Below are 27,710 nucleotides of genomic sequence, written 5' to 3' on the forward strand. Positions count from 1 at the left end.
CTTTAAGTATATGTTGATGCCAATACTTTTGTACTATTACTCAAGTAGTATTGGAACACAGGCCTTTTACTTGTATCGGAGTATTTCTACATTGTGGTATTTCTACTTTTACTTAAGTAAAGAATTTGAGTACTTTTTCCACCACTGACCGTGTCTGAGGTTGAACAGTTTCCACGGAATGTTCTTTTTTCTTCTAACTTTAAGGTGATCTCACTCGCCAGGTGTTAAAGGAATAAAGAATCATAAGTCTAAGCCTAAAGCCCCCTGAGTGAGTCTACAACCTTACACCTCACTCACAGAAATAGTGCATCTAAGCACCTTTATGGGTTCTGTGTTCTCCTCTAAATGGAGAGCCCTTTCAGCTGGAATGTAAGAGCCCCTCTTTTGATGTGGGACCCTTCTCTCAAAGGTCTACTTAAAAGCCTTTTTATGCAAAAGAAACCTGGCTGTTCTGCTTTATGCTTTGACTCATGGACCCATCATCTCTTTGGCAGTGGTAGTAACTAAGTACTAAGTACATGTACTCAAGTACTGCACTTAAGTACACATTTGAGGAATGTTTTCTGGAGTATTTTCAATACTTTTACTTCTACTCCACTACATCTCAGAGGAAAACATTGTACTTGTTACTCCACTACAATTATTTGAAAACATTAGTTACTAGTTACTTTATATATTTTATTATTATTACAGAACATGCATTAACCACTTTATCCCAATATACTTTGGCTATTTGAAAATAGCAGATCTACAAGCTCACAACGCGTCACTTTGCGACGCGTTGTGAGCTTGTAGATCTGCTTCTTCAAAAGCAGATCTACCTATCTTTAAGTACACTTTGATGCCGGTACTTTTGTACTTTTACTCCAAGTACATTTTGAATAGCGGACTTTTACTTGTAACAGAATAATTACTGCATTGCAGTATTGATACTTTTACTCAAGTAAACGTTTTGAGTACTTCTTCCACCACCATGCTCTTTGGTGCATTGTAAACGTAGCTATGCAGTTTGCTTCTGAGCAGAAAATGTGCAATTTATTTGATATTATGTAGTCACCATTTTGGAGTAACTGTACAGGACATATAGTATGATGGTTGACCATACAACTTCACTTTGTTGAACTAGTGCCTTGTTACACATACTGTAAGCCTCAATGATTAAGACATGACATCTTTAACATACTATGATTAAATTGCAATTGTTATGTTGGAATAAATTGTTTTTATTAGAGAGAATCTCGCTGTAACCATGTCTGACATTTATGTCTCAGAATTGTAAGCACAAAACGTCTTCTAATGACCTAAATAGCTGTTCCTGTACAAGGCTGTATTAATTATTAGAATTTCGAGTCTGACTACCACTACCACTACAGTAAAACATGAATCCTCTAGCTGTACAGAGTGTTCAGAGCTCCTTTTTGTAGAAAAAAACTCTCTGGAAGATGAAAAAAAGTGCTAAACAAAACCATACCAACCTAACTAAAGAACCCATTTTCAAACTCCTGTGTTTTTTAAAAGGTGTAATCACACAGCACTGGGTGACTGGCAATGCTATTTAACCTGCACACCCACAGTCCCACCGCAAAATAGGCGAAGGAGCAAAACGCCAGACATCCATCACATCGCCACATATCCACACGTTCCAATTAAGAACAGATCCAGGTGAATGGAAAGGTTTTCTCTCTGTTGTGGCCAAGCCAAACAGCTGCTCCTTGTGAATCCAGGCCGTTTCCATCACGACCCCCGATCTGCCAGAAACACACACTCTGCTCCCAAAATTCACCGAGCACACAGCTCGGCCTGCCAATCAAACTCGCTCCCGGACGGAGGGAGGGACGGAGGGAGGAAGCAAGCGCGTGGAAGGAGGCTTCACCTGGCTTCCATTAACCTGCTCTTACCCCTGGAATATAATGTGGAGGAGCTCCCCACAATGTCATGCCGGTGTCATGGATAGGCCTGTTAACCCATTCAATCCGGGAACGCATCTGTGTCATTTTTAAGATTTCTTTGGCTGATTTCTTTGGATTTCTTTGGCAAGCTCATAGCGCCGCGCTACGAGCTTGTAGATCTGCTATTTTTGAAAATCTTTGAATTTATGTAGTATCTTTAAAGCCAACATTTGTAAGTCAAATCTTTGCTTCTGGGGGGGTCCCTGGAACAAAACGTTTTGAGATTGGGGTCCGCGGCCAAATACATATCTAAAAATGTTTTATATATAGCAACAGTATGTCTCTATATCAGTGGTCCAACTTTTCCATGTCAAGGACCCCCAAAATGACATGTATTTGGCCGCTGACCCCCATCTCAAAATATGTTGTTCCAGGGACCCCCGGAAGTACAGGTCGGATCGGAGTTAAAAATGTTCGCTTTAAAACATATATATTATATATATATATATATATATATATATATATATATATATATATATATATATATATATATATATATATATATATATATATATATATATACAAAGATTTGCACACATTCTCCATGATTTAAAGCAGATCTACAAGCTCATGAGCTTGTAGATCTGCTTTTTTTTTATAGCCAAAGATTCCGTTCCCGGTCTCAATGGGTTAAACTGTGGCTCATAAAGAGTTGGGCGGCAGCAGGGGCGCTTCATGCTCACATGTTCCTCAGCGTTATTGGTTGATAATCCGTATGAATGTTGCTGGCTTCATGAATGACACTAACTATCCTGCTCTGTGGTTAGTTACGCAGGAGGCATGTCTAATAACGCCGTGGCCTCTCCCTGTCCGATCTTTAGCGATATAGGAAGTGGCGGTCTATGCCTCTATGCCTCAACAAAAGTGCTTCACATCCATAGCTATAGTAGAACCAAACTTCCCGACTCTACATGACGCCCGGACTACACCAGGCTTTTCAAAGCGCACATATGCGTGGAATTTACTGCGCACATACTAGCGCTTAGAAAGATCCAATTGATATCAATGATACCGGCTACACCAGGCACGCGGATAACACGGGCACCGCATAAGCAAGCTTTAAAATAGGATTGGATCTATTTATGCGCCTGTGCACTTCCGCTTTTACTTTATCAGACACTTCAGGCACTTCAAGGTCAAAAGGTGGTTCTGTTTCGTGGCCTCATGCACATAGTGGCATGAGCTGTGATTAGTCTACATTTGCTACATACACACACACACACACACACACACACACACACACACACACACACACACACACACACACACACACACACACACACACACACACACACACACACACACACACACACACACACACACACACACACACACACACACACACACACACGCATACACACACACAGACATATCCTGTCCTTGGCGGCTTGACACAGCATAATAAAGACTATACCCTTTGTTCAGCAGACTACATACATTCTCTTCTTAAGACACTTCTTAAGCACATGTCTGTAAAGTGTGTTCATATACACTGAGGTAAAACCCTCTCTCCAACAACTAACCATTTACAGGCCTGTCTGTATTTATCTCTCGTGTGATAATGAGCCTGGCCTTTGATGCACGTGTTGTGTATATATAGCGTCTCTGTCAGGTGGAAACCTCATATGTCCAAAACGGTTATACTTATTAGGATAGCAAAAGTAGCTGATTTTGCTATTTGAAAATAGCAAAAGTAGCAGATCTACAAGCTCGAAACGCGTCGCTTCGCGCCGCGTTTCGAGCTTGTAGATCTGCTACTTTTGATACTTTTGTGTGACGCTGTAGTATGATCAAGTAGGGCGTTAATTTACGAAAAAAAAAACACAACAGGTTAGAATATGGAGATAAGAGGTTTCTGCGCCGACAGCAATGATATGGAGCGGGGCATGGAGTCAGGATGGGGCACGCTGCACTCCTCCGGATAAAGTGTGGTGGGATTAAAGATTAAAGCCGTATGAGGAAGACCTGGCTTTAATTCGTGGTTGGGTGTTTTTTTTTTGCAAGAGTCGCCTATATAGACCCCCAAATACATACATACATACATACACTCCACTGGAAGCTGTCATCTGAGACATGGCCTAACACCAAAGGAAGAAACACACACACACACACATATGCTGTTACTATCACCTAATTAAAAAAATATATAGACCCTGTGTGGTTGTGCTGTCAGTGGCACAAAATGTGTGGATCTTAAATCTTCCTTCTAAAGGCTCGAGGATTTTAAGAGCCTACTTGAAGTAGTTTTGTATCTGGGAGCATTCTGTGTGTGTGTGTGTGTGTGTGTGTGTGTGTGTGTGTGTGTGTGTGTGTGTGTGTGTGTGTGTGTGTGTGTGTGTGTGTGTGTGTGTGTGTGTGTGTGTGTGTGTGTGTGTGTGTGTGTGTGTGTGTGTGAGTGAATGGACTTTGCAGATATTCACTGCATTCTGCGACTCAGCTTAGAGCCGAGTGACACTTTTGGAGAGAGTTTGTGAAAAGGGAGCAGAGGCTAGAATGACAGGTATGCACACGCGCGCGCACACACACACACACACACACACACACACACACACACACACACACACACACACACACACACACACACACACACACACACACACACACACACACAGAGAGAAACCCCCACACACACACACACACACACACAGAGAGAAACCCAAGAGACATGTGCAAACAACGCACACATTATCTGAGTAAGAAAGACAAATAGTGGACGGGAGTTGAGACTCTTAACTACTCCCTTTGGCTGAGAGAGCAGTGAAACTTCAGGCTCTCTAGTGACAATTAAAAGGCGAGTACAGATTTAAAAGTCTCCCTTCACGTCGTTTAGATACGTAGGATTGGCTGGATGGGGAGATTCAGCTCTTCCGCTGGTGCCAATGTTTCCGGAATGGCCAAAGTAAATAATACAGTATTTAATGGAATTATAATGCTCTGGGCTCACGACTCTCATATACTGTAGAAGACGTACACGCCCACACACGCGCGCACACATGCACGCACTCATGCAGGCACGCACTCAAGCACACACGCACGCACACACACACACGCAGGCACACACACACGCACAAGCACACACACACACACACGAACGCACGCACGCACGCACTCACACACTCACGCACGCGCACACACGCACACACACACACACACACGCACGCCGTCACGCACACACACGCACACACACGCACACACACAAATCCTTGGAAGGGATGTAAAGAAGGATCGACTGTGATGAAAACGATTCCACTCCTGCGGTTCAGGGGATAGATCATTGCAGAGGCATGGTTCCAAACCAGCCCAGCATACTGTAGCAGCCTCTCTCTTATTTAACAGAGGGCCTGCAGTCGGAAGCCTGCAGGCCCCGTTCCAAACCCATCCTGACCCGCAGCTCTCCTTTCCCAAGGACCGGCGGCCCCCAGGCACCACCGGACCATCCCCACCCACCCCGTCTCCATCACAATTACATAAAGGAATGAACCAAATAACTGCCGTTCCCAAATATCACTTCCATTCAAATCAAGGATATTTCAACTCCTATAACCGCCCTGCTGACCACTTTCCATAAACTATTGATGCTGGGTTTGAGCGCATACCGTAATGTGCATTCTTGTAGCCATGGAAAGTGTTGTTGTGGCCTTGGTATTCGTGTGTGTATGTGTGTGAGTGTGTGTGTGTGTGTGTTTGGACTCCAATGTGAACACAGGGCGATTTCCATTTGCGTGTTTGCGCGCTAATTGCCAAAAGGGCTAGCCTCGTCTCACCGGACCCCCGGTTGTGGGGTGGTCCCCCCTCTGTTCTCCCCGCGTATACATGAAATCGCTCCTAAGTGCCTGTAATTTCTCACGCTTCATCAGCGCTGTAATTTTCAACAACAAAAAAAAGGGCTCCCTCTGAAGACTGTCCTTTAAGCGGGGCGACCCGGGCTGACAAATGAAAACATCATTTATCCAGTGACCTCGGAGGCTGCTGCAGGAAATGGTTTGCTTGGCTGTTTCAACGACAGCCTTGAAATGGTGGGGCGGGGGGCGGTGGGGGGATTGCGGCGAGGGGGACTGTAGGGGTTTTGTGAAACATGAAACAAAAGGTGGTCTGGGCGCCCACCCCCCACTCCCCCCCCCACTCCCCCCCGTCTAAAATCTACAGTATCAGGTTTGGGAGATTTCAGAAAAATGCACACATACATTCGGAAAAATCTTGTATGGAACCATTTGTGTGTTTGCCAGACCGAGGTTTTCCTCCAGTGAAAATATTTACTTAGAAAAAAAAAAAAGAGAAAAAAGAAGGGAACTCTAAAAGTATTTATTTCAGCGCGATGCTCTGCCATGTCCTAAATGTGGTTTGTGTGCTTCTTGGCCACTGATGGGAGCCCGTTGGCAGAGCTAGACGCTCTTGGTGGCTGGATTCCACCACCGCTCTCTAGGCTTAACTTCTAAGTCCTGATTCTGCACTGCTGCCCGTCTGCAGTTCCTTGCAGTATCTGGTCAAAATATAGGGGTTGAGCCTTTATCTCAGTATGTAATGCTGATGAGATGCAATATACTCTAGCTCTGGTCCATAGCGTTAGAAGGAGTTCTCCTTCTAACGCTATGGACCAGAACTAGCACTACTCCACTGTTTACCCATTTTTATGGGTCACGAGTAAATAATCCCTTTTTTCAGTTTCCTAACGCTCCTACATTAAAAAAATATATAATTATTTAACACATTTTTTCCAAAGTATTTCATAAATAAATCATTAAAAAATCTAATAATTTCCATAAATACATTTAAATAAACGTTTAAGAAGTAGTGAAACATGGCAGATCCACACGCTCGTTGTGAGCTTGTAGATCTGTTATTTTCACTAGTTTGGGTCCCGGGCAAACGTCTAATTTCACTTTTGGGTCTTGAGCTAAAATGTTTGGGAACCACTGTCTACTCTAGATGATGATGATGATGATGATGATGATGATGATGATGTGTCTGCCACCAGAGGACACATTTGTCACCATAGGTTTCTGCAGAAGCGTTTAACCTCAACGTTTCTAGACCTCAAAAACATAACATTTGAGGTATGTTGCATTTCAATGTTTAGGGTTACGGTTAGGCTTAGGGTTAGGTTTAGTCATAGTTTTTGTGAGGTTAACCACTTAAAACCCAAGTCCCTCAGGGCTCAATACTAGTGTCTTTTCTGTTTACTGTTGTTGTGGGGAAAGCTGAAAATAGCCAATCAACAAGCTTTCCCCACAATACTGATGTTGGGGTTTAAGTGGTTAGAGGGATAGTTCATCCCCCCCCCAAAAAAAATCTATCGATTACTAAGCCCATATTTGTTTGTTTTTGTCGCATTCCTAAGCCAATAATTCGATGACCAGCAAAAAATATCCATTAATTCAAGTCTCCATGGGGTGACTTAATCGAAAAAATGTCATTTTTGGGGTGAACTATCCCTTTAAGGTTAGGGTTAGGTTTAGTGTTAGTTTGTGTATTTGTGTGAGTGCGTGCGTGTCCACGCCTCCGTGCATTGGTGCATGTGCATGTGGTGATGTGTATCTCTCTGCAGGTGTGGGAGATCAGAGCTGGTGTGGATCACGCAGGGAGCTTTAGCTGAAAGCTGAGTGAAAGTTAATGGGCCCCGGGGTCTTCAGGGGCCACCGAGGGGGGAAAAAAGGGGTCGCGACCTCAATCGCCCCAGACCTTCCACAGACCATGGCCCTGACAGAGAGGTCAGGGGAGACAGGCGCGGCCCACTGCGGAGGGCATGGGTGGGGCAGAGCTCACACATAAGAGCCTCTCTCTCTGTGCGGTGGTCAACCGTTTCATCCAAGTAAGCTCGTCTAGATCCCCCTCCCTGTGGCACTTCTCCTGCCACCGGCAGTGTTGCCATGTCCTCATTACAAGCGACTTTGGGCTTGTTGCCTGTAAATATTGGTGGTTGCGTTTTTTGGGGGCTTGTTTCTAATGTGCTTATTTGGGGTTGTTTCCTAATGTTGTTTAAACCAGTGGTTCTCAAACATTTTCGTGTTAAGGAACCCCAAATTCATGTAATTGTCCACAGAACCCCCCCCCCCCCCCAACTGAAAATATTTTGTGCCAGGGACCCCCCCATACAAGGTTTGTGTTGTTGAAATGTTTAAAAAAATGTTCCACAATTACCCACAACGCGACGCGTTGTGAGCTTGTAGATCGGCTATTTTCAAATAACCGTTGCTTAAACTTGCGTCACCCGGCTATAGCCGTTTATAGCCGTTTCCTAGTCGATTCTTTTGGGCTTGTTTTCATACACCTGGTTGCTTGTTTCTCTCGCAAGATCTGGCAACACTGGCCAGTGGCCACCGGCCTCCCTGAAGTCCTGCTGAAATATGACACACTGATCAACATGAGCTCAAAATACAATGGTTGATCTGAGAACGGACAAATTAGCTCAGTGATTCTCAAACCTTTTCATTTCAAGGATTAGGTCATGCACAGACCCCTATTGTTACATTTGCACACTCCTAAGCTGAGGCGGTGTTACGGTGAAATTGGTGACCCGCCGAAATATGTGACAATCGTGTAGACATCACACAGCGTCAGCGTCCCAACGTAAATCATTGCGGTTTGTTTATTAGCAGAGTTCAACCTATAGCGGTATTTAGGCCACGCATTTAAAGACCTCCATGTAAGTTATGCGAAGCTCACAAGATGGTCGCATATTTCGCCAGGTCACCAATTTCACCGTAACACCGCCATGCTGGAGGGCAGATGATGGAGGAAGCGAAGAGGCATAAATCTGAGTATTGGAATTATTGGCTTAGTTAAACGTAAGGGTCCATTTGGTTCCTAACTGTCACTCATTTAGCTGGGGACCCCCCTGTAGCCCCCTTATGGACCCCTTGGGGGTCCCCCGGACCACACTTTGAGAATTGAATTAGGTGACACATGCTCAATGAAATCAAGGTTTCATCTCTGGCTGCTGTGGTATAAGGGTATAGGCCAGCAGGGTCTCGCAGAAGCTGAATTTGAACTCACTACAACAGTTCCATTTCAGGGGGTGTCCGTGCGGTACAGGGGTAAAGTACGTACCTGGCCCACCACTGTGGAGCCCGGGTTTCGTATCCTCCACGGTGCATCCGGCTTGACCGGGTGTTCCAACAAAGCCAATAGGTTCTAATACGCACAGCAGCCATATTGGAAAGAAATTGGGCCTCTTCCTTACTTCTTTCACAGGTTTTAACTATGATTCTAATGAAGGCTCTGTTCCATTTAGTGTAGCACAGTGGTTCACTAGTGATTCCTACAGATTAGTTCAGTTCAGTAGGCAGTGGAACTGAGGAACTGAGAAGGATAGCATGTTCCTCTGCATGCGTTACGTCCTCCTGGTGAAACCCCCTCACTGTCAGGTGAAAAGAAGTCGCTGGTGACTCCATGGGTATCTGAGGAGACAATGTGGTTGTCTACACCACTGGTTCTCAAAATAGGGTCTGGGGACCCCGCTAAATTATTGATAGTTAGGAGCCAAATGGACCCTTACAGGTCTGTAAATCTGAGAGTATACGAATGGAAGCAAATGAACCCTTGCGGTCCATTTGGTTCCATTTGTTCACTTCCAGATTTATGGGGGCCAGTGGCCTAATGTACAAACTGGGGTCCTCATCTTTTTTTTAATGTTTGAGAACCACGGTCTACTCTACACCTTCCCCAAGACCTTCCCCAAGACCAAACAGTAGGGGTTGGCAGTGACAGGGAGGGACTGCATATGGGGGGAGTTGGCATAACATGTAAATCAGGGAGGAAAATGCAGGAAAAAAAGATACAAATAGAAAAATAGCTGATCCTAAAAACAAAAACATTTCAGTTCCAGTTTGAGGAACTCTGCAGGTCTAACTAGCAGCAGTTGTGGGCAGTTTGCAAACCCCGGTCGCAGCAAAGCAAATGGAAACCCATCCTCTGACGAAGATGCAGTGTGCAATTTATAGCAGTTCATTGACTCTAAGGTAAACAGGAACATCATGGCTCACAGTCTCTGCGGTAACCCTCCTCGACCGACGCCGGTCACGCGGACCAATCAGCGGGGCCCGCTGAGCATGGGGCCACAATACAGCAGGAAGCCGTTGGCATAAACAAGAGCTATAAACAACATAAACACGGGCCCGCCATAGCGTTGACACACTGCTGATTAAAGGGGAAAAGAGGGATCTACTGGAGAGGTGTGCAAAGAAGAAGAAGAAAAAAATAAAAACGGTGCACACACACACACAAACAGCCGTCATCGGCGTGCGCTTGATTGCCGTCGTCTCTCCGCGCTCGGGGGGGAAAGTCAACAAATTAAGATGGACCGACCGGGGCCTTTTTCCCCCCCTCGCACACTTTGTGGTCTTCAGGGCAAAGCCTTTGAGCCAAATGTCTTATTTGTTTATTTTTGCTCCACCGTCTTTCACGTGGGAGTCATTTAGACAGTGTGATGTCTGCCTTGCGACCTGGTTGTTTTTGGAGAGAGCGTACACCCGGTCACGTTGGGGGCTGAGGAGGATGTGGGCCCTAATCAACCCTCTCATTTCTGTATCATCATGTCAGTGGGTGACTCAAATGAAAGGTACGGGTCTGTTCTTTGGCCTGGTGGAAGGTCGCGGGGTTTCGGAACTATATAATTTAGTCTGCTCCTGGCTTAAAACGCAACGTCCTGCGAGAGAGTCCTCCAAAAAACTGTCGTTCCTTCTGAGTCATAAATCCTGAGCAACTGAATTCACTGTGAATATTATGTGATGACTGAAATTCATAACACATGTACTGTATTGGCACCGGAACGGCCGTGGTATTAGTGTGCTGCTGTAATTTAGGTAGAAATTCAGATGAAATGTTCTGAGCAAGAGAATAAGGAAAGTGAGAGTGGACCAGGTGTAGGCCAGTCACCAACAACAACAGACAAAACACTATGTCAGGCCAGGCTGGGGAAAGTGTTGTCTTTATCACGAGAGCAACAGAGCTACTCAGTTCATTCACATCCTTTATTTAACCAGGTGAAAGTCTGATTGAGATTCAAATCTTTTTTCCAAGAGTGACCTGGCCAAGAGAGCAGCATGATCACTGTAACAGCTAAAAAGGTGTGTTCCTCGGAGCGCAGATCCCCGCCAGGGTGGGTTTACTCTCCAGGGCTATATGTCAGTGTCGGGGTGCAGACGCCAGTATATGTGGAAGCTGCGGGATGAAATAGAGGTGCAGCTGTTTGCGCTTGTGGCGCCCCCCTATAACTAGATGTGAACGCACTTCTGGAGGTGTGGTGTATCAGAGGCTCCTCAACATGCGATTCTAATGTGGGGATGATTGGATGGTGTGTTCATGATATATGGTGATAAATAGGCGTACAGCGTAGAAATATTTAAATAAGCTTACAGTTGCACAAGAAACATGATCAATATGCACATTACACAGACAATTTAGAATTGGAATTACATCTTCCCTGAGTTACTGAGGTATGATGTAATTGGTAAGAAACAAGCAGGTGCGTTTCCTCTGGAAGCCTTTTTGTTTAGGCAGTCGGTGCTCAGCTATGAATACAACTAGGTTCAAATACCACCAAAGTGGAAAAAGCGCTGATGCATTTATTATTATTTATAATAGAATGTGCATCTGAGCCTGTCTTCCATCCTTCATTTTGGAGTGTCGCTTTTCGCACTTCGGTGGTATTTTAACTTAGTATGATATGTAATTATATGTTGTAGCCAGAGGAAAATATACTGAATAGAATATACAGAATATAAATGGGAGAGCAAATGACCAACTGAGGTTATACAGATAATACAGTACATACATAACGGTACCTACCTACCTACCTACTGTACCTACCTACCTACCTACCTACCTACCTACCTACCTACCTACCTACCTACCTACCTACCTACCTACCTACCTACATCAGAATGGCCAACGTATATACAAATAGCAGTACATATCATGTGGTGAACTGTAGAAATGCCACGCTATAGACGCAGTCCAAAGAACATACAATTTGTACAATTAGTGCAAAGACATTTGTCCCAAATACTGTGTGTGTGTTCTACTGGTGAGTGAGTATTTACAGCTTAAAGGCAGTTGACCTGGCAGCTTGGTCATTGTTCATGGGGCTGTGATAGCCTAAGGCTAAAAACTCCTTCTGTCTCTAAGGCTTGGCCTATAGCTGCCCTGACCAGTGGTGTAAAGTAACTAAGTACATTTACTCGAGTTCTGTACTTAAGTACAATTTTGAGGTATTTTTTACTTTACTGGGGTATTTCCAATTTTCATTTTTTTTTCATTTTTACTTATACTAGGCAAATATTATACTTTTACTCCACTACAGTTATTTGAAAACTTTAGTTGCTAGTTACATTGTAGATTTTGATTATTATTACAAAACACACCAAACACTTCAGCCCTATATATATTTCGGCCATTTGAAAATAGCCGATCTACAAGCTCACAATGCGTCGCGATGCGACACATTGTGAGCTTGTAGATCTGCTATTTTCAAAAGATTTTCATACATTTTGTACATCTGAAAACTTGTGAAACAGGATATTCTGTATAATGAGTACTTTTAACTTTTGGTACTTTAAGTAGATTTTGATACCAATACTTTTGTACTTTTACTCTTACTCTTACTTAGCCTACTTTTTAATTCCGGACTTTTACTTGTAACAGAGTACTTCTACATTATAGTATTGATACTTTTACTTAAGTAAAACATGTGGGTACTCTTTCCACCACCGGCCGTGACCACAGTTGCACAAACAGTCCATTGCTGGGATGATGTGGTGATATATTATTGTGGCGGTGATATATTATCATACGGTCGGATAATGAGGACAATGACGAATGCCGGCTGATCATTTGTTTATCACATACCATACAGTGTAGCCTTATTTATTCACAAAGACAACCAGGAAATTCCATTTGATCAACACTTTAACCACTTAAGCTCTGGTGTACTTCATGGTCCGACAAATAGCAAACAATAGTCGATTTACTCACAACGCGCCATGATGCGACACGTGGTGAGCCTGCAGATTGGCTATTTTGCCTATTTTAGAAATAGTTTCAAATGTTTTGACAATATAGAGTATGGTATTTTTTTCTATTGAAAATACCATAGGGTCGTCTTAGAATCGCATCATAATATGATGCGATTTTAAGACGACCCTATGGTATTTTTATTTTAGTTTATATTTAGTTTAGTTCTTATATAGTTTAGTTCTTAAATTTTATTTTATTTTATTTTATTTTATTTTATTTTATTTTATTTTATTTTATTTTATTTTATTTTATTTTATTTTATTTTATTTTATTTTATTTTATTTTATTTTATTTTATTTTATTTTATTTTATTTTATTTTATTTTATTTTACGTTCCTGTTGGTAGTCATGCGGTTGCCAGTTCCCACCTGATGTTGTGTGGGAGTTGACTGCTCCAGATCGTACTGAATAACTGCTAACTTGCATAACGTCTTCAGACTAGGACTTAAGTCTAAGATGAACAGCTCATCAGGTGTGTTTAATCCTCCAAAGAGGATGATACGATCTCCCACCGTGCAACAGCACATCATATCCGTTGGAGACGGGCCTTTCCCCTTGGGCTCAACCGCCTTCCAGGAGAAGGTCTCTGGTTTGAAAATCCACAGATCATTGAAGGTCTGTTCTAATTTGTTGCCACCAAATATGTACAGCTCTCCATTGTAGGCAAATTGTGAATGACTCCAGCGTTCTTTTGGAAGAAGCTGTACAGAAGGTGTGCTCAGCCAGCAGTTGGTCTCTGTGTCAAATACTCTGATGTCGTCGTAGTCTAAGCCCCCAAATACAAACATCTTTGTCCCGATGATGGTGGCATAGTGATAAACAGGTAGAATGCCTCTGTTGTTAATCCAAGACCAGACCATCGTGGTGGTGTCCAACGTGTACATGTCATTTGCGCATCCTTTCAGCTGGGTGAATCCTCCATAGACATACATGACCTTCCCCAAGACACAGGCTGAGTGGCTGTGCCTCCCCTCTGGAACAGTCCCAGAAACCCTGGGTTTGAACCATCTGTGGGTGTCGACATCAAATGTGTAAAGCACGTCGTAGTGATCAAGGAAGTTATACCCTCCCCAGATGTAGACGATATCTTCCATCAGCACAGCTGTGTGGCCCCTATGCGCGGGGGGAACCTCTAGGTGACGTTCTCTTCCTGTTGTCACCGGGGTCAGCTTCCTCCAGCGCAAAGACACTGTGTTGAAAACATGGACATCGATCTGAGCCGTGTTGCCATCATAGAGCCCTCCGAACGTGTACACCTTGTTCTCTACTGCTACAGCAGAGCCGTTTAACCGTGGTCCTCCATGCAGATGTACCGTCCAGCAGAACATTTCTCACGCTGTAAATCAGATTTATTTCTGACTGAATGTGTAAAAACTTGCTCTGAGAAACAATGGAGTGCTGATGTGTGTGTTATCGCATATATTGGTTCAGTGGCACAAATGTCACGCAAGGCGTTGGCCAATCCACAAAGCCGATCAGTTGAGTTGGCAAATCAAGGAGACTGATGACTGTTGATCTCCCTAATATGGAAAATGTAATCCCCCCCAATTGCGTGATGATGTCTTTATGTAGAATACCCAATGACACGCACGCACGCACGCACACACGCACATGCACACGCACGCACATGCACACACATGCACACACACAGCGCGCACGCACACACACAAGCACGCGCACGCACACACGCACGCACACGCACGCACACACACACACACAGGCACCACCTTTAATGGATCTGTACCAGAGGAAACCCGGTGGGCACGCACGCACGCACGCACACTTACAAATGTGAGTACACACACATACACAGATGTATGGAGGATGGAGATGACTGGAGACGCCTCTGGAAGGCTCGTCCAAGGACGATGTAGACCCAGCTTGTATGTGCACAGTGGTGCAAAGTAACTAAGTACATTTACAATTTGGAGGTATCTTTAGTTTACTAGAGTATTTCCAATTGTCAGTACTTTTACTTCTACTCCACTAAATCTAAGAGGCAAATATTATACTTTTACTCCACTATAATTACTTGAAAACTTTAGTTACTAGTTACTTTGTAGATTTTGATTATTATTGCAAAACATACATTAACCACTTCAGCCCTATACATTTCGGCCATTTGAAAATAGCAGATAAAGCTCACAATGCGTCGCGATGCTACACATTGTGAGCTTGTAGATCTGCTATTTTCAAAAGATTAGTCTACCTTTTATACATTTGAAATGGGACATTCGGCATAATGAGTAGGCTACTTTCTACTTTTGGTACTTTACAGTAAGTACATTTTCAAACCAATACTATACTAACCAATACTCTAGCAATGCGAGAGTGCGGTTTAGCCAACACCAACTCGGGACTCCTGAATCACTGCCACTAGTTGTTTGCTACTTGCCACTATTAGGAGCAGACAGTGGGCTCCAGTAAGCAGAGCTTTCTCTACTCATGACAGCCACATGTCAATACAGCATAAGCTGCTGTAAAGAAACTGACTTCTATGGGCATCTATATTTATTAGAATGTTTTATTTATTTGATCACTTATATTCATACACTGTATACTTATTAATACTAATACTAATACTAATACTAATAACAATGTTATTGTTGTTATTATTATTGTTATTATGATTATGGTTATGATTATGAGTATGGTTATTATTATTATTATTATTATTATTATTATTATTATTATTATTATTATTATTATTATAAGCTATACAGTTCATCCTGACTATTCTATGTGACAAAAAAAAAGTAGCCATGGTTCACACGACGGTCGTCTGTCACGACCGTCGTGGATGAACTTCAACATAATGTTTGTACTTTCTCCTTTTTTGGTCCGTACATCTACATAAACGTTCAAGTGTCAAATATAAAGTGCTTAACCTATGGCCGCAGATGTTAAGATTATGTACGGATCCTTAGAAGTACCTGTTTATTCCGTATTGTTAAATAAAAAGCATTTTAATCCAATTGGTGGCTATTTTCTCATAGAGTTATAATGTATCAGCGTGCAGTACATCGCCCAACCGATAAGGTCACGCAGTTGAAAACATACAGGGAAAATAAAATGGCCACCAATCGGATTAAAATGCTTTTTATTGAACAATACAGAAAATACGGGTACGTTTTGGGAACCCGTACATCATTTTAACATCCGTGGCCATAAGGTAAGCACTTTATATTTGAATTCTGAACTTTTATGTAGATGTACGGACCAAAAAGGGAGAAAGTGCAAACACCAGGTTGAAGTTCCTACAGGACTGTCAGTCATGTTTCAGGGCTAGAAAAAAGGTAGCCTCTGGTTACAAACTTTGGACCAATCAGGAGGCAGCATTCCATTGCTACGGCAGGAGCAGGAGAAGTTCAACCTGGACGGAGAAACTGGAGAAAACATCCAAAACAACAGAAAACAAACTCTTTAATTGTCTTTATGTGGTTGTCAGTGTAGAGGACGCTCGATCTGCCAGTAACAATGTTGGGCATGTACGTGCCAGACAGATTCTCTCTGAAGTCGTCTAGAGTCCAGGATGGGGTCGGGCTTTACACGAAGAGACGAGTGAAAAAGGTTCGTAGCCGCTCGGTCCCCGTTTAAAACACATACAAGTTTAGCAGCATTTAACTGACTTTACATTGCGTTTGACGACGGTGCAGAAACATAAGAAATGAAACGTTTTGTGGTCGCGTTTTCCTGTCAGAAGAATGTGTTTCACCCTCTGGAAGAAACAGCAGCTGCAGCAGCCTGGGGATCAGTGACGTGAAGTGCCACGTAGATACATAGATACTGTATCCAGTTGTTTCACTGTCTGTGGATACATAGATACTGTATCCAGTTGTTTCACTGTCTGTGGATACATAGATACTGTATCCAGTTGTTTCACTGTCTGTGGATACATAGATACTGTATCCAGTTGTTTCACTGTCTGTAGATACATAGATACTGTGTCCAGTTGTTTCACTGTCTGTAGAGTAGATACTGTATCCAGTTGTTTCACTGTCTGTAGATACCTAGATACTGTATCCAGTTGTTTCACTGTCTGTAGATACATAGATACTGTGTCCAGTTGTTTCACTGTCTGTGGATACCTAGATACTGTATCCAGTTGTTTCACTGTCTGTGGATACATAGATACTGTATCCAGTTGTTTCACTGTCTGTAGATACATAGATACTGTATCCAGTTGTTTCACTGTCTGTAGTGCATAGATACTGTATCCAGTTGTTTCACTGTCTGTAGATACATAGATACTGTATCCAGTTGTTTCACTGTCTGTAGAGTACTGTATCCAGTTGTTTCACTGTCTGTAGAGTAGATACTGTATCCAGTTGTTTCACTGTCTGTAGATACCTAGATACTGTATCCAGCTGTTTCACTGTCTGTAGATACATAGATACTGTATCCAGTTGTTTCACTACTATGTAGATACATAGATACTGTATCCAGTTGTTTCACTACAATGTATCCACTGTCTCAATACAATGTTACCATGTTTACATACATCACATACATGTAGATACATGTAGATACATTAGATATGGTATCCAGTTGTTTCACTATGTATCCACTGTCTGCAATGCTCTGCTACAATGCAGCCATGTTTACATACATCACATACAACAATAAGAGTTCTAAAGCTTTGATAGCCATCCTGTTATAAAGTGCTTTTATTTATTTTAATGTCATAAGAGGTAATGTGGGCGTTAACCCGGCCAACACATTTTGTTGAGAGAAATGAGTTGGGGATTCATTGCATGATGAGTTTATTAACAGTGTGTTATGGTTGCTTTGTGGAAGGGGAGAGTGGGATTGGTTTTGAAGATGAACATGAATACTTCATTCATGCACAGCACATTCTGACCACACCTCCTGGATTGTGTGTGTGTGTGTGTGTGTGTGTGTGTGTGTGTGTGTGTGTGTGTGTGTGTGTGTGTGTGTGTGTGTGTGTGTGTGTGTGTGTTTAGCTTGAGGGTGTTAATTAAAAGCATTGAAAGCATTGGCAAGGCTTAAAGGACCGACCCCCAATTAGATAAGATTTGTTATCTCAGGGACCCCAATTAAAGAACATGTTGTGTTGTTAGACATGACGTGGTCTGTCAGTGGTGGTCTGTCATTTGGTCAAGAATTCCTTTGCTATCTTTGCACTGTAGGTATAAAGGTAAACTCTGATCATTATTGTACATTCTCTAGTTGTATTTACTTAGAGGTTAGATTAGGTTAACTATCAATCATTGAGCCGGGGACCCCCTGGAACCCCCTCAAGGACCCCTGGGGGGGGGGGGGGGGGGGTCTCCGGACCACACATTAAGATCCACTGAGAAGGGATGAAGTCAACATTTCCTGTTAAACATTAAACGCTACTCAACATTCATCCATAATCCTTTGGTGTTTAGATTACATTACGAACCCTGTATTGTGTTGTAGTGGTTTCATTGATGGGAAAATATGTCTGTGTTGTTGTTGATGTTGTTGTTGTTGTTTTTCAAGGGAGAAAAGTTTGGCCCGTTTGCAGGCGAGAAGAAGCTGCCCAATGAGGTGGACGAGAATTCAGATACCAGGCTGATGTGGGAGGTGACTTCTACACGTGCACAAATACCTCCTCAACCTCACCTCATACCATTCTATCAACACCACACGCAACACTATTATGTTAACCCATTCAATCCAGGAACACATCTGTGTCATTTTTAGATTTCTTTGGCTATTCAAAAATAGCAGATATACAAGCTCATAGCGCGGCTATGAGCTTGTATATCTGCTATTTTTGAAAAAATCTTCAACATTTTGTCCAAATCTTTGAATATATATATTTTTACAGCAAACATTTGTAACTCAAATCTTTGCTTCTGGAGGTCCCTGGAACTAACTATGTTTTAAATTTGATAAAAAATAAATAAAAATGATTTAGAAAATAATTTTAGAATCGGCCTCAGATCTTAATGGGTTAAATAGTAGAACTTTTCTATTAAATAGAGCATTGGTTCTCAAACTTTGTAGTTTGTAATTTCAAGGATGCCCTAACTCTCCACGTTCCACATGGAACCCCCCCCCCCCCCCCCTCCCAAGGAACCACGATGGTCCCTGGACCCCACTTTGAGAAGTTAGCATAAACACATTAGTAATATTCTCATGATAATACCATTGAACTTCCTTGGTGATAATCAATTGAGTGATATGATAGTAACTAAAAACACTCTAAAAACAAACAGTGCTAATTGCATTACAAGTGGTTCTTTGGCTCATAATCATAGAGGCATTATATAGCACCTATCTTATCTTCCCCTTGGTCAAGCTCTGCTATTTAGAACCATTAAAGGTGTGTAAACTAAGCTGAAGAACCAGTAAAGAACCTCTCTAGAACCACACAGGAGCTGAACAGGTTCTTTGTATGACAGTGGTTCTACATAACACCTCAACCACCCCAAAGAACCACTGAAGAACCAGTATTTTCTTTGTGTGTAATTTCATAACAGCTTGTAAGTCACTGACTGTAGTTTAACCCAATTAAGACTGGGAAAGCATCTGTGTAATTTTTATATTTATTTGGCTTTTTTTTTGAAAAATCATAAAAATTTGTGGAAATCTTTGAATATATATTTTTTAAAGAGAACATTTTATAAAATGTTTTGTTCCAGGGACCCCCAAAAGCAAAGATTTGAGTTACAAATGTTCGCTTAAAAATATATATATATTCAAAAGATTTGCACACATTTTTACGATTTTTCAAAAATAGCAGATCTACAAGCTCGTAGCGCGGCACTCGTTCTATGAGCTTGTATATCTGCTGTTTTTGAATAGCCAAATAAATCTTAAAATGACACAGATGCGTTCCCGACCTTAATGGGTTAAAGCAGTTCTATGAAATGAGGTGGAAAAAACTGATGTTTGCAACTATTTGTATTTTTTTAAATGTTGATGTAATTGTGCGTGTGCGTGTGTGTGTGCGTGTGCGTGTGCGTGTGCGTGTGCGTGCGTGTGTGCGTGCGCCGTGCGTGTGGTCAGGTTCGAGGCAGTAAAGGAGACACACTCTACATTCTGGATGCCAGTAACCCACGCTACGCCAACTGGCTGCGCTTCGTCCACCAAGCACCTTCCCAAGAGGAGAAGAACCTGGCAGCCATTCAGGTACATTTCCTCTTCTCCATAGAGAGAGTGACACACGTTTACCTTTTATCTGTCTGGAGGCAGCAGTGGCTCAGGAGGTAGAGTAGTGGCTTGGTCCCTGGCTGTGTCGAAAGTGTCCTTGATCAAGACACTGAACACCTACTGCTCCTGATGAGTGAGTTGATGCCTTGCATGGTTTCCTCCGCCATCGGTGTGTGAATGGGTGTGTGAATGAATGGGTGAATGTGAAGTACGCTGTAAAGCGCTTTGTAAAGGGTCGGAAGACTAGAAATGGACTGCTATGTAACTGCAGTTATAACTCCGTTTACAGTCTCGTCATCAGAAAACGTACAATGGATAATTAAAGGAGTAGTTCACCCAAAACATTTCTTATTTTCTATGAATTGCACACTCCATGAAGCCTTGAATTCATGCATTTTTGGGTGTTTTTGGTCACGGAAAGATGCTAATATATCCGGTAGGAGACTCAAAGTAGACCCTTTGTGTCTCCTACCGGAAATACACCCAGTCATCAAATTATTGCCTCAGGAATGCGACAAAACCCCCCCAAAAATCCTTGAATTCAAGGCTTCATGGGGTGTGTAATTGATAGAAAATAAGTAATATTTTGGGTGAACTACTCCTTTAATGACCACATCGAACAACATCAAGTACTTACAGTATGTATTTCTGTAGCCATAATTATGTCTTCTAATTATAATGAACGTATAGTACATAATAAACGGCAACATCTAAAACAGCTGATTATTATCCACTATGGGAAACCAATATGGGAATCAGTAACAATCTACTCCCAACTTGATTAGTGCAGCCGTTAAGGACGTACAAGAAGTACATACTGTATTACAAAGACATACATATTGCACAAAAGGATTTTTGCTGATACATCACTATGTTATATTTGGCTAGAACATAAGATGCATTATGTGGTCAGTTGGTACTATATTTACTTATTTTAGGGGCTGGGATGAGACACAGCGATAAAGCTGACCAGAAATACTCATCTGTCAGGACCTGGTCAGTGCGGCCTCTCACGCACCGTGGCTCTCAAGAAATCCTGAATGGAAGAACAGTTTTCTTCTGGTCGAAACCGTCGGCCAAAATAGACAGAATACGGCTGAAAGTCCTTCCATTCTTATTGACATTAGCTCTTAAGTATATATTTTAGTTCGGCTTATTTCTACCGCTTCTTCATGTTGGAATAGAAATACATTTTCCTGCTGTTTGTGTGGTTATCGGGACCATAACTACTTTAATAGCGTTCAGATGAGGTTATTGTTATTGTTTTACAGTGCCTTTATTGCACCAGTGTAAATTTATGACTGTAATAGTTTTCAGCAAGGTCATAAAGTGGCTAAAATAGACGCTATGGTCATGTGTGGTTGGTAGTAGCCTGGTTTCTGACATCTGTTATTATCAGACAAATTTGATATTCTTTCTATTATGACTTAACCACTTAGAGATGCTCTAAGTGATATGTATTTGTTCAGTAATGGGCCATCTCTCCAGCTCTTAGATAAACAGAAAATACATTTTCAGGTCAAGATACCAATTCATCCCATCAGGAAAAATAACCCATTCATCAGCTTTATAGTTCCAATTTAGTCTGCACATTTTTAGGACCAAAAGGAAATTCTTCGAAACAGAAAACGAGAGCAGAAACATAATTGCCTCGATGTATACAACATTAACGAGCGTCAACGAGCATCAGCTGGACAGGACACACACCTCCCCTCTGCAGTGCTCTATGGAGTCTGTCTCATTTCTCTCCAAGAGCCCTAGAATATGATGGAATATGATTAAGGATTACTGTGATTATGGTTATCACATTTAATATCACACACACCATGCATACCTGTAACTTTCACTAGCCCAAAAAGAAAAAAAAAGTTTTCAAAAACAAGTAAATTCTTAACGGCAATTCATCGATTATAGATTAATTGTTAACATTCCTAAGCTCACCATATTTAGCTGATTGTCTGTTAACTGTTGAGAGACTTGCGACTAATTCTACAGGTTTTGACTATAGTTTGTCTCCAGGTGATGCTGCAGCTTTGATAGCTTCATAGATTCATTTGACAGCACTAAGCATTTTTTTTTTTTTTTAAATGTTCTTATATCACACACAAATGTGACGACCCCCCTTGAATTAATTCTGAGGACCCCCTAGGGGTACAACGGTGAGCTTGTAGATAAAAAGCATTATTTTACACTTTGGCTATTCAAAAATAGCAGATATACAAGCTCATAGCGCGGCACCGAGTGCCGCACTACGAGCTTGTAGATCTGCTATTTTTGAAAAATCGAGAAAATGTGCGCAAATTCATATATTTATATTATTTTAAAGCGAATTTTTTTTACTCAAATCTTTGCTTCTGGGGGTCCCTGGAACAACATATTTTGAGATGGGGGTCCGCGGCCAAATACATATCATTTTGGGGGTCCTTGACATGAAAATGTTTGAGCACCACTGATATAGCAACATAGGTTTTTCAGAAAACTGTTAGGATTTAGAAGACATTTTGTAGAATCGGCTTCAGGTCTTAATGGGTTAAAGAATTTCACCTCATAATGCTGGGATCAGACTACACAACTTATTTCTGTCTTTCACGATGGTGGTCACCATGTCGGATTATACTGGCTGCAATAAATTCTTGCCGCGTCTTGGTCAGGAGACTGGCCACACTACAAGTATGACGCCTATCAATCATTGTATGCTGTCTTCCATGACGTTGCGTTGGGAGCAACACTGTCTCACTCCCCAGAAGGCATATTGGGACTTCTCGGGACAAATTTGTCCAAACGTTAAAACGGTGACTTTCTTTTTCTTTATTTATTTCTTTATTTATTCAGGGAAACCCATTGAGAGCAAGCTCTCTTTTTCAAGGACGCCCTGATAACAACCATTTGAATCACATTACAATGTCACAACTAATTTAACAATAAAGCAAAAAAGAAAAGCGGAAGCATAAAACGTTAAACATTAAAATAATCGCAAAAGGCGGTGAATCAGACAATACAGTGAGGACATGGATAACAACACAGAGATTTAAAATCAGATGAAAATAAACAGTGTTACATGAAACAGGTGCAGTCACTATGTAGTGTGTCCTCAAGAAGCACCCTGAATGTCTCTGTTGAGACCAATCGCACCCGTTTCAGAGAGTCCTGAAGTTTGTTTGTGGAGCATAATACATGTGTGGATTATAATACATGAATGCAGTTTTTCCTTGTTCACTGCTCTTACGTGGACTGGTATATCTAATGTGTGTTTGTGAACGTGTTGAGTGACCAGTAACCTTTGGTTCCAAAACCGAGGATAGGTATAAAGGAAGTTTGAACTGAAGGCAGTGGTGGAAAAAGTACTTATTTTTTTTACTTATGTAAAAGTATCAATACTGCAATGTAGAAATACTCTGTTACAAGTACAAGTCTGGAATAAAAAAATTACTTGAGTAAAAGTACAAAAGTATTGGTATCAAAATATAGTTAAAGTACCAAAAGTATAAGTATTCATTATGCAGAATGTCCCATTTCACAGTTATCATTGTCTAAAATGTATACAAATATTTTGAAAATAGCAGATGTACAAGCTCACAACGCAGCGTTGCGAGCTTGTAGATCTGCTATTTTCAAATAGTCAAAGTTGAAATTGGGCTGAAGTGGTTAATGTTTGTTTTGTAATAATAATCAAGATCTACAAAGTAACTAGTAACTCAAGTTTTCAAATAATTGTAGTGGAGTAAAAGTATAATATTTGTCTCTGAGCTGTAGTGGAGTAGAAGTAAAAGTACAGACAATTGGAAATACTTCAGTAAAGTAAACATACCTCAAAATTGTACTCAAGTACAGTACTTGAGTAAATGTACTTAGTTACTTTACACCACAGCGCCTAATTAACGGCAGCGTAAACAGGAGGCATGTGAAAAGGAAATAGTCATCCAGCTCTGGAAGTGGTATTAGTGTAACAACACAGTTATGTACCAGTAGATGGTCCCACATGCTGTTTATTTACACCGCACAAAAGAGTAGCTCTTTGACTGGGAAAATGTCTTTGAAGCGAGATGTGAGAAACCACAGATCTCATTGGTGTAAATATTGTAACAGCAATAAGGGAGGCTAAAGATGAGCTAGACTTGAGCTAGGAATGGGAAACTGTACCCAGATGTTTATCTCAGAGGAAAAACTGTGAACCAATTACAGTGGTGTAAAGTAACTAAGTGCATTTACTCAAGTACTGTCTACTTAAGTACAATTTTGAGGTATTGTTTACTTTACTGGAGTATTTTCAATTTTCTATTCTTTTACTTCTACTCCACCGCATCTCAGAGGCAAATATTGAACCTTTACTCCATTACAATTATTTGAAAACTTTAGTTACTTTGTAGATTTTGATTATTATCACAAAACATACATTAACCACTTCAGCCCTATTTACATTTCGGCCATTTGAAAATAACCGATCTACAAGCTCCCAATGTGATTGTGAGCTTGTAGATCTGCTATTTTCAATCTATTTTTATACATTTGAAAACTTGAAATGGATCGACATTCTGCATAATGAGTACTTTCTACTACTACTACATTTTGGATACCAGACTTTTACTTGGAATGAGTATGTTTTACATTGCAGTATTGATACTTTTCACCACCGGCAATAAGTAATATGAAACAATTGTCCGTAGGGTCAGTTCTTTGTGATTATTCTGACCTATAAACGGATTGATTTTGCAGTGTTTTTTTTTTAAATCAAATCCTGGAGTAGTTGAATATTATTATTATTATTATTATTATTATTATTATTCAATAGCTGTAGCATACAGGCTTTGGATGAACCGTTTGATGTTGTCATCAACAGTAGCCAGACATAAACGTTGACCTTAGCAACACGCCGGCTCTGGGAAATGTCACCAGTTCAAGGAAGATTCCTGTCCTCACAGAGGAAGACAAAAAAAAAAATCAAAAGCAGAAAAGATCGTTTCAGGTCTCTCTCTCTCTCTCTCTCCACGCCGTGATTGGTCGTTTAAAAGGTCGCTCACGTGCGCCAAGGCTCTGCGCTTCATCAGCGCTGACGTTTATTGCGCGGTTTGGCTCTCGCAAATTAATATTTATGTGCGTTTAGGAATCCCACGGCTGGAGCCAAACGACGCTTTGATTTTATTAGCGTTGACCTTTAGGGACAGGCACGTTAATGACACCATCTTTAAGGCTGAGCTATTGACCTTCGACCTTAATCAAGCGTCGCCTGGGCGTAATGACTTTAAAACCATCCATCGTTAAGCCTGATTTATACCGAAGACAAATCAATAGAAAGCAAGACTGCCAAACTCTGCTTGACTTCCTGTATCTGTGTAACGTAGGCGCTCGCCTCTCAAGGAGACGACAAGTAGGTCATGAGTCTATTCATTCTTAAGGGAGAGCTGAACAGGAACACAGATTGTGAGCGATTCGTTTTCCCCATGGTCAAGGAAGAAAATATTAGACTCATTCTGTTAGGAACCGGGGTGTTTTAGGACCCATATGCAGGAACTCAACTTGAAGTAAACGCAGGAAACCAAGGAGGACAGTTTAACCAAATCTTTACTTAAATAATAACAAATAAGGTACACCTCACAGGGCGACATACAGGACACTTTGGATTACACGGAAATCCGGAACAACGAACAACAATACAATGATCCAGCACCAGTGATGGGTCGTTCATGATCGATTCGTTCAAAAGAACTTGTTCATTGCCGTGAACGTGAGCAAACTCGTTCACTTCCTGAAAGTGTTACGTTCACGCTATCGTTCATGCCCCCCCATCCCCTCCCCCCCGTACACAGGACGGGAGGGTGGGTTGTACGCGCGACGTAATAATAACGCTCCCGCGTATAAAAAAACAAAAAACTAGAAAATAGCGCTACTGAATGAGAACGTGAACGAATCATTTGAACGAATCATTGCCGTGAACCAAATCGTTCGTTCACTGAAATGAGCGTTATTTCCCACCACTATCCAGCACAGAGAGCAGTCACAGACAGTCTTAACTTAGACTGAAAGAACGAGCCCAATCGATGGTCTTGAAGGGCGGATCCAAACCCAGGCGCCCGGATTCCTGCACCGCTTCCTATTGCTTCACCAATCTATGTCCCCGCCCCCCCCCCCGGCCTGTGCACGGAACACGCTGACGTCACCAAATTTAGAGCGACACCCCTCTGCACTCTGATTGGTTAGGAGATAACAAGGTTCACTCCCGCTCCGAGACCACAGCTCCTGGGATCTTCCCCCAGCCTTTTTTCTTTTGTAACAAAAAAAAAGGCATGGGTTTCCGAGGCTAGTCTTAAAGGGATACTTCACTCTCGGGCCGGGGACACATTTAAAAAAAAAATTAAAAATAAATGAAAAAAGTTATGGAAAATTCATGGCCCCCTCACGCATTAGAGTGTCCTACTAATGTGTGAGGGGGCCATGAATTTTCCATAACTTTTTTCATTTATTTTAAATATTTCTTTTAAATGTGTCCCCGGCCCGAGAGTGAAGTATCCCTTTAACTAGTCTCTGAGGCTCGTTAGCCAACTAGGCACGGCCGACACTCGCAGGTGAGTCTACTCTAGGCAATCAGAGACCAAAGAGGAGAGGGGAGGGGCTGGGGACAGACCCAGGATGTGACACATTCTTCACAAGTCACATACGTATATGTTCAGAACATTTTGATATTAAACTTGTGTTTTTTTTTTAACAAATAAGGGGTGGGGGGTTGACATTGTTCGAGACCTGTCTGTGTCAGCAACACACTCTCGCGAGATCTAGTGACATCCATGAGATCTGATATCAAACCCACTTCTGGAGACCAGAAATGTGTCAAATTTCGTTGTATAGTCGTACAACGGTATCTCATGCCGACAATAGCATATCTAATAGCTCATAACAAGTCGCATTGTGACACGTTCTGAGCTTGTAGATAGGCTATTTTGGGTCAAAGACATACAGTAACCCCACGTCTCCGCTGTCCCTCAGGATGGAGAGAACATCTTCTACCTGGCGGTGGACGACATCGAGTCGGACACGGAGCTCCTCATTGGCTACCTGGACAGTGACATGGAGGAGGAGGAGGAGGAAGAGGAGGAGGTGGTGGTCAAGGATGAAGATGAGGACAGCAGCGAGGCCAAGCATGTCGTTGAAATGGGTACGGTCAGTGGTGGAAAAAGTACTCACATTTTCTACTTAAGTAAAATAATCAATACTGCAATATAGAAACACTCTGTTACTGTACAAGTAAAAGTCCAAAAGTATTGGTATCAAAATGTACTTAAAGTACCAAAAGTAGCAAGTACTAATTATTCAGAATGTCCTATTTCAAGTTTTCAAATGTATAAAAGTCTTTTGAAAATAGCAGATCTACAAGCTCACAATTCAAATGGCCGAAATATGTATACTGTAGGGCTGAAGTGGTTAGTGTGTTTTGTTTTCAAATAACTGTAGTGGAGTAAAAGTATAATGTTTGCCTCTGAAATGTAGTGGAGTAGAATTAAAAGTACTGAAAATTGGAAATACTCCAGTAAAGTAAAAATACCTCAAAATTGTACTCAAGTACAGTACTTGAGTAAATGTACTTAGTTACTTGACATTCAAATAGAATGT

The 27,710-nt window shown here is 41.7% G+C and overlaps 1 protein-coding gene across 1 annotated transcript in view; it reads left to right on the top strand.

The window, feature by feature from the left end:
* The first annotated feature begins 16,333 nt into the window (after nt 1–16,333).
* prdm5 (PR domain containing 5) overlaps nt 16,334–27,710 on the top strand; it is a 74,245-nt gene continuing 62,868 nt past the window's right edge. The window contains exons 1-4 of the mRNA XM_080431074.1: nt 16,334–16,532; nt 18,450–18,533; nt 19,965–20,087; nt 27,087–27,255. Of these exons, the coding sequence (XP_080287200.1) occupies nt 16,440–16,532; nt 18,450–18,533; nt 19,965–20,087; nt 27,087–27,255 (469 nt within the window). The 5' untranslated portion in view covers nt 16,334–16,439. The remainder of the gene's footprint in view (nt 16,533–18,449; nt 18,534–19,964; nt 20,088–27,086; nt 27,256–27,710) is intronic.

This window comes from Gymnoscopelus braueri (genome assembly GCF_963280865.1).
Source record: "Gymnoscopelus braueri genome assembly, chromosome: 6".
NCBI lineage: Eukaryota > Metazoa > Chordata > Actinopteri > Myctophiformes > Myctophidae > Gymnoscopelus > Gymnoscopelus braueri.